The 15,518-nt window shown below is 44.2% G+C and overlaps 1 protein-coding gene across 1 annotated transcript; it reads right to left on the reverse strand.

Annotated features, from left to right (window-relative positions):
- Positions 1-208: 208 nt before the first annotated feature.
- LOC108639842 (serine protease inhibitor Kazal-type 5-like) lies at positions 209-13,561 on the reverse strand. The gene is made up of 6 exons (XM_018073435.1): positions 13,520-13,561; positions 4,469-4,596; positions 3,946-4,009; positions 2,168-2,295; positions 2,008-2,059; positions 209-273 (listed from the first exon to the last, which is right to left on the reverse strand). The coding sequence occupies exons 1-6, from the start codon at positions 13,559-13,561 to the stop codon at positions 238-240; spliced, it is 450 nt and encodes a 149-aa protein (XP_017928924.1). The 3' UTR covers positions 209-237.
- Between the last annotated feature and the right edge of the window lie 1,957 nt (positions 13,562-15,518).

The following is a 15,518-nucleotide window of genomic DNA, read 5'->3' on the forward strand; positions in this document are numbered from 1 at the left end:
GACCAATACGGTGATAAGTCACTCCCTCTTCTCCCAACATCCTTAATACATAGCTACAGCCTTTTCCCAGATAGTAGCTCAGATAATTTTCTTTACAAAGAGAGTGGTGTCCTCCAAATCAGCCACACTTTGGGATCAAAGAAGTAGTTAAAACATAAAAGCACAATGCAAACATACTTAATAGTCCACAGGCAGAGGCAGGTTGTTTGGAGAGTGGATCATTAATTTGTTCCTTGTTCAAAATTGCTGCACAGAAACTGTGTTAACTTGCCCCTGTTATGTAACACGGATGGAAACATTCGGTCTCCCTAATTTCAACTATTTCACACACTGCAATAGCCAGTTCCAAACAGCAAGTACAGAGGGTAAGTAACTGAATTTCACTTACTCTTTTCTTTTTACAAAAGAGGTTTTAACACTTGCAATTTTCTGCCCTTCTTGTGCACAGGGTTTTTGATAGCTTGCATGAAGGTTCCTAGCAGGTCACTGGCCTCATTCTTTGCTTTGCTCAGAAGTTTATAGCACCTCCTCCTCTCTGCCAGCAGATTTCCCCAGTGTCGTCCCTCATCCCATCCAGAGCATCTCAGCCTCCATCTCCTCAGCTTTCTCATGGCACTAACACTGGCAAACCACTCTGAGTGCAAAACCCCAAGTTTTCCTAGAGCCATACTAGCCATGGGTAGGAGAGGTGATCCAGTGCAGGATGAGCCTGCTCCTGCTGTGCTCAGCAGTCACAATGCATTACTCCCACCACATATAAGTACTGCACCCACTTCAGAGGGGCTTCCCAAAAACCTCGCTGTTTCTTCCCCACCACCAGCATGTGCTCGCACCCCTGAGCGGTTCAGGCAATGCTTTTGCTCCATGACTACCCAGGAAAGCTCTCCCAGCCCCTCTTTTTCTTGTTCCCTGGGGCCAGCCCAGCTCAGCAGCCCAATCCTCAGCCTTCAAGACAAATCTGCCTTCCCCAACAGCCTCTCTCAAACGCTCTCCCTTTGAACCAGTATTTCTGGAGCCCTGTTAACTTCTCGACCTCTGCTGCAAAAATCTCACTGAGTCCATCTGAGTTCTGCATTTGCCTTTTTTGTGGCTTGTCGCATCCCTGACCCACTAATAAATGCAGAGCTTTCTTATCCTCTGTCACTTTTAACCAATGAGTATGAATTCTTATTAATCACTGACTGTGTGATCTTGCAGTGCCATTACATTTTATCTTGGTTCTATTACTCCAGGCCTCAGTGGTATCCAATTAGTCTTGAGTGATCTGCTGATCCTTTTCTGCTGATACTGCCTCCCAGCTTTACCCCAAGCAAATTTCACTTATACTTCTATTTTTTGGTGCCAAAATCATTAGAAAAACACTAAAACAGGATTATCCCCAAGACTGAAGCTTAAGGGGACCGCACCAGTCCCTACTATAGCAGGAATCAAGAGGTAAGGATTGGAAAGCGACTATTTTCCACCCTTACAGAGCTGTTTTTCCCAGCAAAGCATCAGGGCACAGGGACATGGTGGCTGCAGCATGCCAGGGAAAAGGTGGTGAATGGCAGCTCCATGAGAACAAAGTTTCCAATAAAAAAAGCTAAAACTGAACAACAGGCCTGGAGATAACACAAGGCTAAGCTTTCCTCCCAGAACACAATGATCTCTTAAGATGTGTAGAGTTCAGATTCAGTTTTCCACACATTTTTCTTTTTCACCTAATTAGCACCGTCAGCAGCACTGACGTCTCCACCCTCTGATTTAGGACAGTACAGCACAGCTGGTTTCCTACTCTGCTGGGGTTTGCCTGTACCTAGATCCACAGGTCAGTGGGACATTCAGGCACAAGTTGTTTACTTGAGAGATTCAAGAGCATGAATAATAAATAGGGAGGGAAAGGAAAGTGGATCTCAAAATTAAGTCAGAGGAGACTGAGCAACTGCATAGAATAACATTGCCTTTTGTCTGTCTCGGGTGGAAATCCAATAAAGTTCTATATTGACCTACCTAATACTTTAATCTCACCTTATCTTTTCCTTGTCTGTTTTTAGATAACTTCCGCTCATTCTCCCTTTTGCTGGAAGAGAAGGAAGATGAGAAAGTGAATACCAGGGTGCTCCAGAGAGGAGAGGTTTTCCCCTTCATCAGCCGCAGGAGGGGCAAGGGATTCTTTTTTGTTACTCACAACTTCTCTGCACACATGATGCACTTATTGCTGTGCTGCTTCCCAGAGGCATCCCGGACAGGGTCATTTTCCCTGGTGCAGGAAAGTTTCCCTTTCTTGAACAGATCCCGAAACTCCCGACAGTCATCCTGTGCAAATACCAAAAGCACGGGTTGACACCGATATGCTGACAGAGACGCATCTCCCACAAATCCACAAAGGATTATTCACCCAATGAAATACATTTCAAACACTATTTTATTTCCCTGAGGAGTAACTCAATGGAAAACCATAGCATGCAGCATAAAACAAATAAATCAGTATGTTTAGATGAGCAGATCTGTCTTTTACATCCAGGGTAGCCTTATTTCTATTGCTAATAGAAAAGACATGCAAGAGCCTGCCCAAAGGACCTAAGCTGTGCTCTAAGTATAAAATCTACAATTTCAGTGAATTTTAAATGAGAAAGTCAGTTTTCCCATATCTCATGAGAGAACATACTACCAAAAATTTTAAAATTCATGCACAGTAAAAAGATGAAGCTGCAGGCATAAAAAAGTATAATCCTCGCACACCTTACATTCCCAGGCACAGGAGAGTAAGACGTGGGTGTTTTCACCTTCCACTTAACGTGATGGTATGTGTTAATTGAACCCAAGCACTCTATTTCACAAAAGGCTTTTGTAGCAAAACCCACTTAAGCATTTCAGGCTGGCCTTTACTTTCCTCCAAACAGCTTTCCTATAACTTTCAGGGCAGGTCTGCAGCATAAGAAACCCATGGTACACGTGAAATCTTTAAGTTCGTTTATGCAGCACTTACAACCTTATCTACCACGTGATCTGTAATACATTTTTTTCTTCACACTGTGTAGAGGAGATGGTTTGATAACTTATCCCAGCTCTGCAGATGGGGAAGTCAGGCCTAGAAAATTACTTGCCAAAAGCCAGACAGAAAATCTATGGCTTAACAAAGAAATTCAGTGTAGGTCTTTTCCTGACGCTGTAAAACTGTCCTTCTGCCATCAGGACCACACTTTGGCAAGTCAGGTGTTTAAAAAAAGATCTCCCTTAGGACAGCTATGCTTTACAAAGCCTTTAATTTGCCCAGACACACAAGAGCTAGGAAGCTACCCTGCTTACCAGATGTAAAATATAAATAAATAAATCACCGCAACAAACACTATCTGATGGAAACCAATTCACTCCTACCTAGAATAAAAACCCAAGGCTAAAAAGGCAGCTCCCCTCACATAAAGACCTGCTATCTAGAAAGGCAGCTATGGGTAAAAGAAACCAGCCAGGTGCATCGACAAGATAAACAAGGGACAATTAGAGCCGGCCTGTTCCCACACCCTGCCCTAGTCAGAGCTCACATGCGCCAAACTTGCTATTAATTATTTGCCAGATACCAATGGTGTGCCTCATAAACAGGCAGGTATCCTCCTTGGTGTGTACTCTGGGTCAGGCACAGACTGTATGTGCCGTGTCAGTAATTGCCCGATTGGGACGAGATTGCCTGGGAGGAGCCGTGAGGAGCTTTGGTTTCTTTTATGCTCGTGGATGGCACAAAGCCTCACACTCCTTCAGACCCTCTTCCCATGGCAGAGCATGTTTGCCCAGTTCTCATTGCAGGTGCATTGCTGGACCCTTTCCCACTGTCCAAGCCAGGATTTCCCACACTGCAGACAAGGAAGCGCACTCGGGAAGCGGGTCAGAGGCAAGAGACGCAAAGCCACTGCATCATCCTGCTCCCAGTGCGCCAATAAAACTGGCTTCAGCAGTGATGTTTCACCTCACCTTTCCCAAGGAGTTCACATTCCTGTCCACCTCTCCACCACTCCCTTTGTTTGAGTCTCTTTCCCTGCAAGAAAGGGAGGTGTGAGTGATGGAGCAGCTGCAGTCCTTGGATGCAAAGCCAAGACAGGTGGTGATTAAAGGCCAGTCCTGCCGACCCCACCTCCCCATTGCGCAAGGCAGCAGGATGGACCAGCACTGGGTGTTTAGCATCTCTGCACTGGGGGTGCCATCCTTTCTCCCTGCCTAATATCCAGGTTTCTCATCCTAATAAACACCACCTACAGAAATAAGAAACTAAATCTGCCAGTTTTCACCCTGCATTTGCTCCTCACACCCCGTGGTGAGTCCCCACCATGTGATAAGCTGGAGAGATGGACTGGGTTCACAGGTTTGCTGAAGAGTTACTAACTGTTCTGACTGGCCCAGGACAACACAGAGACTCTTGAGAGTGGGCTCATCACTATGGGAAGAGAGGACAGATGGGCAGGATGGCCACTGGAGCCAGCAGGCAGCCAATACTCACAGCAGCCTTTGGCACATCATGCACTTGTTGAGGTCTCCTTTGCTATTCGGGCTCCTGAAGGGCTCCTTGGTGGTGGGACAGGAAAACTTCCCACTGCGCAGAAGTGACCAAATTTTCCTGCACTCATTCTGAAAAGCACAGAGGAGAACAGTCAGTGGAGGCTACCATCACGATCCTGAGAACAGTTCATTCATATTTAATCTTTTTTGGGTGTGCTACATGCTCTCAAACAGCACCAGTTTGCTCAGACCAGGCCTGGGGCTGCCACACTCCTGCCCATCCCTCACTACACACCACACGTGGTACAGGCTGTATCGAGACCCTGCTCACAGCTCCCAAGGCAGAAAAGACAACTAGAAAGTCCAAAACCCATTGCAAGAATCATTAATCACGTGAAAATGAATACATATTTAAAGAATATATATTTAATTTGCATACAGATGCAAATTGCTACCCGCTGCAGGGAAGGACTCCATGTTATAAAGTCATTTGAGAGCAGAAAATACAGGCCTAGAAGTGCCAGAGGGATGCAAGAGGAATGAACGGACCAGAGTGACTGAAGAGCAATTCAGGTGCAAGACAAGCACAGAAAAGTACAACCCTCTCAGGAAGCAGAGCAGTAATATTATGTGACGCTGCAGCAGCCCTTCGCCTGGAATGCAGACTAGGGAGAAGCAATGAACCGTTTAGTTATTTTTGGCTACTCCGTTTTCCGAAAGGATCTTTACCAAGGAGACCAGCTTGCTTGATTAAAACATGAATGGAACTGACTTCTCAGTCATTGAATCAAATTATTTTCTGAGACTCAAAGGACTTGCCTTAATTCTTTTAATTATGAAACTCAGGAATTATCAGAAGCAGGAGTTTCTGATGGATCAGAAGCTATATTATAAAATATCATTAAAAATATAATTCATGCCATTTCTAACTTCATTTCATGAGATTTCCAGCCCAGAGCTGCTTGAATATGTTCTCAGCATCATGCACCAAACACACACTATCAGCTAGAGTCGTTACTGTATTACAACAGTATTGTCTCTAAATATGGAGAGATTCACTGCTTTTTCTACCATTGAAAAAGCACTATGATGCCTAAGTATAGTCCTCCTAAATGACTTTGCTCAGAGCATGCATTAAGCAGTGTAAGTTGGCAAAACAAAAGGAGAATCAGAATAGAAAAGGTTGGACTCGCCTTAATCGAAGCTTGGCTGGCAACATCTGTGACAGAAAAACCAACAATGAAACCATACAAAAATCTTTGAAGGGAAATTTTAAAGCAAAAGCATTTAATTAAAATAATGCAGTTTCCTAATCCACCCAAATGCTTCTTGATAAAAGCTAATCCAGTGCATTATTTTACACAGATAGAAAGGACTGGGCATCAGAGAGTTTCTGGAACATAGCACTTTTTGTTATTCAAATGCAAAAGCACATCCATTTTTTTGTGCCTTTGTGCCCTCCTTTACTGTGTTACTTTTGTCAGGCTTAAAATCCAAGGATGGTTCAGTAACTGTTTTCCCATTATTCTACATCCCTGCCTTGGTAGTTGTATCAACCCCACAAAATATTTTTGGCTTTCTTCACCATCACTTAAAACTGGGATATCAGAGCTAGGCCATACCATTGTTGTTTGTCCAAAATGACAAATTCCTTTTCAAGGCCCATTCCATTTGCAATACCTCACACAAATTACTAAATTAATACTGAGTCAGCAGGTGAGTAGCTGATACATATTTCTTTCTACCAAGCCACTTAAAGCTGGTATAATATGTTTCATCCTCTTTTACATCATCAGTAGCATCGCAGGGAGCCATCAAGAAATCCTCCATTATCTCTTTTTCAATGGAAACAGGCAGTAAATTGAAAGACCATTACATCAAACATAACTCCTGCTGAAGTCTCTCTATTGTAGCCAAATTATTGCAGCCATATAAAAATGCATTCCTTAGCAAGTGTTGACAAGAAATTACCATTTTTCTGAATTTACCAAAAATTGTATTACATTTGTGTTCAAAGTTGGGCTTTTTATGCAAAAATTCAGTCTGTTTCGAAATTGGTATTCTTTCACTTAGACAAATGGGGTTTGGGTTGGGTTTTTTTTTTCTTAAACTGTTAATTCTATTAAAAATAGATGCTTTTACCTACCAATAAAACTTCACTGTTTTCACACACAAGAGAAAAAGCCATTATCAAGACGTTAAATCAATACATGTAGTACAGCAAAAAAAAAGGGTGGTCTTCTGTTATGCCACTATGCTTTTTAAACAACAAGGGCTCTAGTCCTTTATCCCACTGTTTTTATGGGATCTCCCAGGCTGCGTCCTCTGCCAGTCCCAGATTCAGCACAGAGAACATCAGAAGTTACTAACCTGAGAAGAAGCAGAAAAATGCCAGAGCAAGGACCAACGAGGCACCTTCTATTTTCATGGTGAGGGTGGCAGCTCTTTGCCTGTGTTGACTCTACTAGTGCATTGCTCAATGAAACCCAAAGAAAGGGCTCAGGTCTGATCACATATATATAGATGACCAGATTCTCCGCCTTCGTTATGACATAATCTTCCCAAGAACCATCATTAGCTGAAAAAACCAGTTTGATGACACTACTCTAAATTCTAATGATCTCATTAACACAATTAATTTCCATAAGGATGGAGCATATTTGAGTCACTCCCTGCATTTTGTCAAGGTAAGAAAATTATAAATAGATCACTTCAGATCCCCCACATAGCCAGAGGGATTCTTGCCATCTTTAGGGTGGTTCATAGGACAGTGGGTACTCCAGTCAACACACCACTAATACCCTTTCATATCTCAACAAAATAGCTGAAAGGGCTTTATTTTAATAATGTGGCTCCAGAAGAGACAACAGGAAGGCCAGGTCACTCAAACCTCTGGAAAGTCAGTATGCTTTTATAAAAGCCCCTCAGTATGAACCTAAGGAGTAAACATTCAGGAAAGGTTGAAAAACATCAAGTTTGAGGCTTTATTGAAATTCTTTAGGCTTGATGCTACAGTTCACACAGTAGCTGTGTCAATGGTAAAACCATACTGCCAGATCCTCATCTTTTCCCCGTTGTCTTAAGAAAAAATTGCAGTGTTATTAGTGAAAACCTTTCCTCAGCCCAGGTGGGACTTGGCAGACCATATAGAAGCTTCTCTTTGAGGTACTCACAGAGGTGTGTTGTTATTGATGTTAAAGGGTCCAGTGAAGCAGCCCTGCTCAGGTCTCTCCCAAAGATGAGATAAGATGAAGGCAATCATCCTGTGCAGGGTTTCTCAGGAGATTCCAGAGAGGAAAATAAAAATGACATCAAAGTTTTGGAACGTGATTTACATGGGAAGAAGCTGTGTGCCTTGTTCTCCAGTGAAAAAGAGAAGAATTTGGAGAGAAAAGCCATTTACAAGGTTTGAAAGAGGATAAATGAGTCAGTGAAGCAGAGCAGAGCAATGACGGACTCAAGCACAGGCTGAGGATGTGCAGAGAGGCAGATCAGTACCATCTGAGGAAGAAAACATACTTCTGCATGACATATGTGTTTGGCCAGACAAGCCACCACAGCTCAGTATAAATCCTTGTAATAAACTGCTGCCACACGCTTCTGAGATCAGAACAGTTGTTACTGTTTACAACTGGAGCCAAAGCCAAGCAATTAGACTCCTACTTTAGTGTGTGGTCATCCTTAACATTTCTCCTCAACTCAAAATGAAATCATGTGCAGGTTCACACAGTGGAGAGTTTGGAACGGAGAAGTAAACTGCCTGAGGTCATACAGATGGTTCATGGCAGATGTGAAGAGCTGTGTGTTGTCCTGAATCATAATTTCTGTATGCATATTTGGGTGTGGAATTAGAGGGGAGGCCAACAGGAAGAGAATAAAACTAAGCTGATACAGCATGTGTCAGTATATCCTTGGGAGAACTGGAAGAGAAAAAACAAGAAAGTGTATGGTAGTTTAAAAGTGGTTAGAGCTGGGAAATCTATTTGAAGGACAAAAACAAAAGATGTTATTTGTTACTGAAGTGTCTGTCCATGAGTCAGCCATGAGGTGGGAGGGTTTGGGAAGGGGAAATGCATTTTTTAAATGGGTTTTGTTTTTTAAAATTTTCAATCCTCCAAAAGCTCTATTCCTACAGAGAAGTAAAACACCAAAAGCTCTATTCCTACAGACAAGTGAAACAATTCCCTGATTTAAGACAAGCTGGCTGACTGCCCTGTTCCTGAAGGAAGCAGAGTGGGTGCCATATCTGGTCAGACTGGCCAGGTGAGAGCAGCTCCCAGCCTGGCAGGGTAGAGAGAGACAAGGAAAAGAAGAGAGAGATCCAGGTCCTGACCCCACACTGGCCCTGTGACCACCCTATCTTTCTCCCATATTCCCACTACAGCAGCATCCTGTCCATCAATTATACCCATATCAACATGTGGGAGAAGGTTGGAATGGCCCAAACACACCTTGATACCAAAACCAAAACCATATTCAGTAACAAAACTCTAAGGGGGGGAAAAAAAAAAAAAAAAGAGAAGGATTTCCATCTTAATTACTACTGCATAACTACAACTTCCAAAAAAAACCAGCAATGGTATGAAATGTGAAGTAAAGGGATGGAGAGAACCCAGCAAAGCCATATGGTTTGAAGGATTTGCGTGTGTGTGCTTGAGTTACACAAACCTGAACAGAATAATGAGGGATGACAGCAAGAGTGTATTAAGCATAAACCTTGCCTGACTCACTTGATTGCCTGTATTGACCGATTTACACTATATTGATCGATTTACACTATAAAGTCTCAATCTTGCGCTGGAATCCAGACAGCCCATTAATTTCCATAGCAATTTGTATTGGAGGATTGGATCTGTAAGAGAGATGATCCTGATGCTTTAGCAATGCATTTAGGATAGCATCTTGCTAATCTTAATTTAAAAAGTTATGCCAAACAGCTGAAGAGCAATATGCCACTGAGAAAAGCAGCAGAGGGCAAGAAGAGATATGGCAAAGATTCTTTTGTTCATGTCTCAGTTAAAATTTTGGAAAAGTAAACAGCATATAATGATGCTATCCCTGGTAGGACAGCTCTCACTGGGTCTATTTTTCACCACATTCTGCTAGAAAAACAGGAATCAGGATAAAAATAATCATGAAGGAGCAACTATGAAAATGCAGGAGAAAATGGGAGCATAACATGAAATTTAGGGAAACTCTCATCTGCTGAAAACCCAAGAGACTGTGAGGAGTCCCAGGAACAAAAATCCTAAAGCCACCAAGCTGGGCCAGCACTGTGGTGGGCAGGACACAGCCACAGGGGCCATTCACCCCTTCCCTCTCCAGGGACACTGGAGGAGGAGAATGGGGAAGGGAGTCCAATAAGCAGCCAAATGATTCACACCCCAATTAGTGATGTACATTACACTCCTTTTCCTATGAAAATTCTCCCCTTTTCTGATGTTCCCACATTTCACTCCTTCACAGCCTGTGCCTGCACAGGAATGTATCTATGGAGAGATAAAAATAATTGAGATGCCTTGTCCACTCAGGAAGTTGTTTTTCTTCCCATTAGTGACATGTTTTGCAGACAAGATCACCTCCTTCCTAATGGGTTTAGCATCACTTAGGGATATTTTTATCAGGGAAAAACATCTTGGCAGTATAACTGGTTGGGGGCAGGGGTTGTTTGTTTATTTTGGGGGGGTGGGTTTGCTTTTTTTTTCAGGGGGTGCAGGGGGAGAGGATGGGGTGAGGGTAGGGTGGGTTTGCTTGGGGATTTCTTTGATTGGTTGGGTTTGGGGCGTTTTTTAAACCATTTGTGCTTTGGTAGCTCTTCAGTTTCCAGCAGGACTTCAGAGACACCTATTTTTAATCAGTTTCTCAGCATTAACACTTTATATTCAGAGCAAACAGCCCCTTGCAGCTCATTTTGGGCTTATCTGCAGCTGCCAAATAAGCAATACCAAGGGCAGGTTATCGTGCTGCTCCTCTAACATCAAAGCTAACACAGCCTTTTGAGCAGCATCGGCAGAAGTGCTGCCCACAGGGAAGGTCTGTTCTGCACATCTTGCCTAATGCCTTGGAACCACCTCTGCTGGCAACCACCACATCAAGATGGTTCCCTGTCCAAGATACCAAATTATGCTCCCACCCTGGGCTGCACTCTGCTGCAAGAGCAGTTACAAGTCTCACCCATCTCCTGTGTGCAGCTTGGGAGGTACCTCATCCACACACATCCCATGGAAGAACAAGGTTTATGACACTGGACAAAGCTCTTTGCCCTCATGCCCTCCTGTGACCAAAATCCAGGTGCTGATCAGCCAACAAGCCAGTCAGCCTCAAGCCAATAGAAGTAGGCTTGAGTTTCTGGACTGCAGTAGTCACATGCCTCAGAGTTCCCCTGTTTGAACCTTCTGCTGCTGCAGCTCTCAGGTGAGAGCTCGAGAGAAACAAGTTTAGGTCACTGGAAATCCCACTGTCACTAGAGGTTCCCACAATCTACAACACAGTCTCTTCCCTTCAGCCAGGAGAAGCTCCCTGAACCCAAAGCAGAGTCTGCCCCAGTGTGAAGCCCTTCCCAAGAGGCTGCTCAATTCCCACTGTGGTGTTGGGTGTGCAACCCATCTGCTGACCCTTCACAACACCTGGCTGCATCCCTGCAAATGCTGCAGTGGAGGGTGTTAACTCCCATCCTGGTGCACTACTCCCTCTCTGGCAACTCACCAAGGAGGTTGAATTGCTCAAGTCCAGGAGAGGAATGATGGGAACTTCCCAATTTCATCCACCTCTGAGAATCAGGTGCACAGTGAGTGCTCTGCATCCTAGAGCACAGGAAGCCTCAGCAAAAATCATTTCAGAAACACGTCTAGAGCACAGCAGCAGTCTTTACAGAAGAATAAAACAGACTCAAAAAAACCCCAGAATTCTGTGTTAAGTGAACTTACTATACCAAAAGGAAAGAAAGGGGATAAACTTAATTTGGAACAATTGATTTGCAAATCTCTGTGCACTAACAGCATTTAAGAACTTTCCCTAAATCCAGCATCTGCTGCAACCTCCTCTGTACCCAGTGCCTCATAAGTTACACTCTTCCCTGTCTCCAGGTTTCCTTTCTTGCCAAAATCCACCATTTTAGTTCTGATCTGAAAGTCACAGAATGTATCTTGGGTTATGGACTATCTGACATGCCACTTGTACATCCTCCAGCACAGAAAGCTCCTGGGTCTCCTTGTCACAACTGCAATGCCATGGCAGCAATTCCCAGCCCCCTGTGCTTGAACCAGAGCATGAGCCTCATCTTTGCAACCCTTCCCAGGCCATGAGCCACCATGACATGTAGTTGACTGTCCTGGACAGGCCTTTGCCACTGCTGATGTGGCTTGACAGTGCCAGGGAGGAGGGGGAAATGAATCAGGAAGTGAGCAACAGCAAGAGGTGTAGGTCCAAAAGGCAACTTTGGAAGATCACAATAATAGCATGTAACACATACCATCTTCAAAGGACTAATGAATCCCTACAAGGTTCCCCTATTATTATTTGCATTTCATAGATGAATACATTAAGATGCAGAAGGCTGCATTATCCTCTGGGTCACACCTAATTCAGTCTATTCATCCCTGGTCTTATATTGGAACTCATCCCTGTGGTGCGAGAGATCCTCCCATGAGTCAAAACAACAATGCTATCTCTCAGGCAAGCCTGATACAGGACTCACTAGTGTGTTTAGGGTCTGATTTGCCCAGCACACCAGACTGACTGGTCCTATTGATTTCTCCTGACCTTGAAAACTGATTAACTTATCAATTCTCCTTCCCTCCCATCACGCTGAGCAGTACAAGCAGCTCTGGCTTACTGCTGGCTTGTTTTTAAACGTACTTTTTCCTCTAGATGTGAAATACAAGACAGAAGAACCCTGGGGAGAGATGCATCTGAGTGTGTAACACAACATCCAGTCTCATTCCACCCATCAGTCTCAGTCAGGCTGTGGAAAGGTCCCACCTTCCAGCCAGGAGCTTCCCTGCAGTTCAACAACTTTTGTTCGCAGAAGAATAAAGCTGCCCTGGGAAACAATGCTCGCTGGGAGAGCAAAGCTGCTCCCCAAGCTATAACTGATGCCATGTGGGGCTGGGGATGCTGGAACCAGTCTCTGCATTCAGAGGGAGATCCAGCATCGAAGCAACAAGCTCTCCCTGCTGTCTCTGAGGAAGCAGCCTGCCATTCCTACTGTCAACACTTCCCAGGGCAGTATTTGCTCATTGAAAATTGTGAGGCTGGAGATGGCAGGAGTTGGGTTTTGATCTACAAAGTCTCAGTAAATAACATCTGCATCCATAGCAAAGCACCATGACATCCCGTTGGAACTGCCAAGGACTTTCAGCCTCTGAAGGCCACCAAGATCTGTGCTTTGATAGTCCTTACCAGAGCCAGCTGATTTCACCACTGGTATAACAGTATTTGTACCTTAGATAAGGGTAATCAAAATCTCATCATTCAGGGTGTAAACTGATCGCCTGCAGGGGTTAGAAAGGAATTTTACTTCATGTGTAGCATTGCATAACTGCCTGGATTCACTGTGGGTATTCTCCAGCCTCTGCTGAGCACCAGCTGTGGACCACAGCTAGAAGTAAAGCATGGCACACCGGCTGGAAACCCAGAGTGGTCATGCAAAAAAACACAGTCCTATTGTTTGGGAACAAAGTAGAAATTTTTCTGACTCTGGCTTCAACTCACATATGGAAAAGAAAGACAATGACTGTCACTGGGCTACTGAAACAGCAGAATTTCAAGAAAGGAGGAAAAATCTGTCCTGAGATCATTTTCCTGTGGACAGTAAGGAGAGTGCCAGGAGAGCACAGTGCAAAAAGGATTATGCAATAACCTGCCTGCCAGTAAGGACTGAGCCCCTCCATGCCACCCAACAACCCTCACCCCCAACCACCCCCACCTGAACAGCAAGTGACAAGAACACAGTGTTTCTCTCTCTGCAAAATTATTATTTATGTTTTATCAGCAGCCAAGGCTCTATAGTGCTGGAATCGGCCACAGGGTGTGGTGGCCTAAGTGCCCGTACCCATGGCTGCAGTGACAGCAGGAGGCCAAAAACACGCCCCATGTGGGCGTTGGTTGCTCTTAGATTATGGTATCACCCCGCCCCGCTCTCCTAATTGCTCTGTGAAACTGATCTCTGCCCTATCCCATAACCAGCCTGATGCAGGTGCCTTGAGCCAGAGTGTGATCCCCCAAGGCACCAGCGGTTCCTCTACAAGAGCCCACAGGAAGATTAGATCCCAATTTTCCTTGCTATGTAGAAGGTAACCGAGAATAAAGCATTTCTGTGCATGCACATGATAGAAAGCCAGTGTCATTGCTAGAGGCATCTTCTGCCATGGATTGCAACTGGAACTGCAACTCAGTGGGGATAGTTTCCAAAGAAAACCATCAACTTTTCACACACACAGCAACAACAACAACAACAACAAATCACCAACGACAACCTAAAGTAAATACATTTTCATGAAAACTATGGATTTTCCATAAATTTGACTTTCCAATACCTAAAGTGATGCTAAAAGAAAGCTGGAGAAGGACTTTTTACAAGGGCATACAGTGATAGAACAAAGGAGAAGTGACTTTAAACTGAAAGAGCTTAGGTTAGATATTAGGAAGAAATTGTTCACTATGAGAGTGGCAGGACACTGGCACAGGTTGCCCGGAGAAGTTGTGGCTGCCCCTTCCTTGAAGTGTTCAAGGCCAGGTTGGATGGGGCTCAGAACAACCTGGTATAGGGGAAGGTATCCCTGCCCACAGCAGGGAGGTGGAACTGGATGATCTCAAACCATTCCATGATTTTGTGGTCTTCTGTTTCTCCTCCCATATCCCCCGAATTTAGGGGAGAGCATACAAGTGATAAGAATATTTGCATTTGATCAACCCCCCCTATTTTTAAATTGAAAGCTGCAGAATATCTTCAAGGCACCCATCACTATTCAGTCACTGTACTACCTTCCCCCAGTGTGCTGGTGATGTGGCAGTACCTAGGAAAGAGGAGACTTATCCTTTTATGTGAGATGTAAAAAGGTTTAAACACATTTCTTTGTGAAATGGAGGCACACTGCCAAACAGCGTCATTACATTCAATAGCATCATTCTGGTTGCTGAAAGAGTAGTTCAGCCTTAAAGATAATGGCACAGTCCTTGATGCTGCAGAGAGGAATCACCAGAAATGCACTGGGATGTTGAGGAATCACTTCAGGTCTAACACACTTAAAGCACTTCAATTTAGTCCTCACTCACACACCAAAGCCCAAGTTTCATGCATTCAATATGTAACCCTGGAGTCTGCTCCTCTGTGCTGTGGTCAAGTACTCCAGAGTACGTGTCTGCAAACACTAAATTCCTTGCAAGTTTGTACCTGATTTTCAGCTAATACACTCACTACTGACCTAATACTCCCTGTGCTTTGGTGGGAGCGCTTGCCAGGCCCTTTCTGGCAGCAGCACTAGGACACCATGACAGATTCCAGCTTGCATGGTTTCTCCTGCACATGAACATGACACTCATGACACAGAACTGTTATCCCTGAAGCAGGAATGTGGTCACCATGGGAAGTCCTGAGGCTTGCCTTGTTACATTTAATTACCTGTGGCTTTTGGCTTGCATTTAAAAACAATTTCACAAAACACACTTGCCTGTGCATATATATCCAACTCAATAAGCGTCCCATTGCACCTGGATCAGCAGGAAAATGGTGAAGGAGATCAGCTAACAAATGCCTAATGACTACAGTGGGAATCAATATGTCCACCAGCAATAACTGATTAGGAAATTAGTTACCAGGAGTGACATGTGCCAGACAACAGCATCCCAGACCTGAAACAAGGCCAGTGAAAGACCTGAATCAGTGCTATTTCAGCTTTTTTAAAGAATATCTAGATCATGGTCCAGCCCTTTTCATCACCAGTTAGTGCCTGGCAGAAGGGTAAAACCTCAAATACACAGCAGAGTAGCCCAGCTCCTGTTAATGTGTACCTTGTCGCAAAACATCTGATGTTTTGGCTGAAAACACACCA

The sequence above is a fragment of the Manacus vitellinus genome, unplaced genomic scaffold (assembly GCF_001715985.3).
Source record: "Manacus vitellinus isolate BGI_N305 unplaced genomic scaffold, ASM171598v3 scaffold_25_pilon, whole genome shotgun sequence".
In the NCBI taxonomy this organism is placed as follows: Eukaryota; Metazoa; Chordata; class Aves; order Passeriformes; family Pipridae; genus Manacus; species Manacus vitellinus.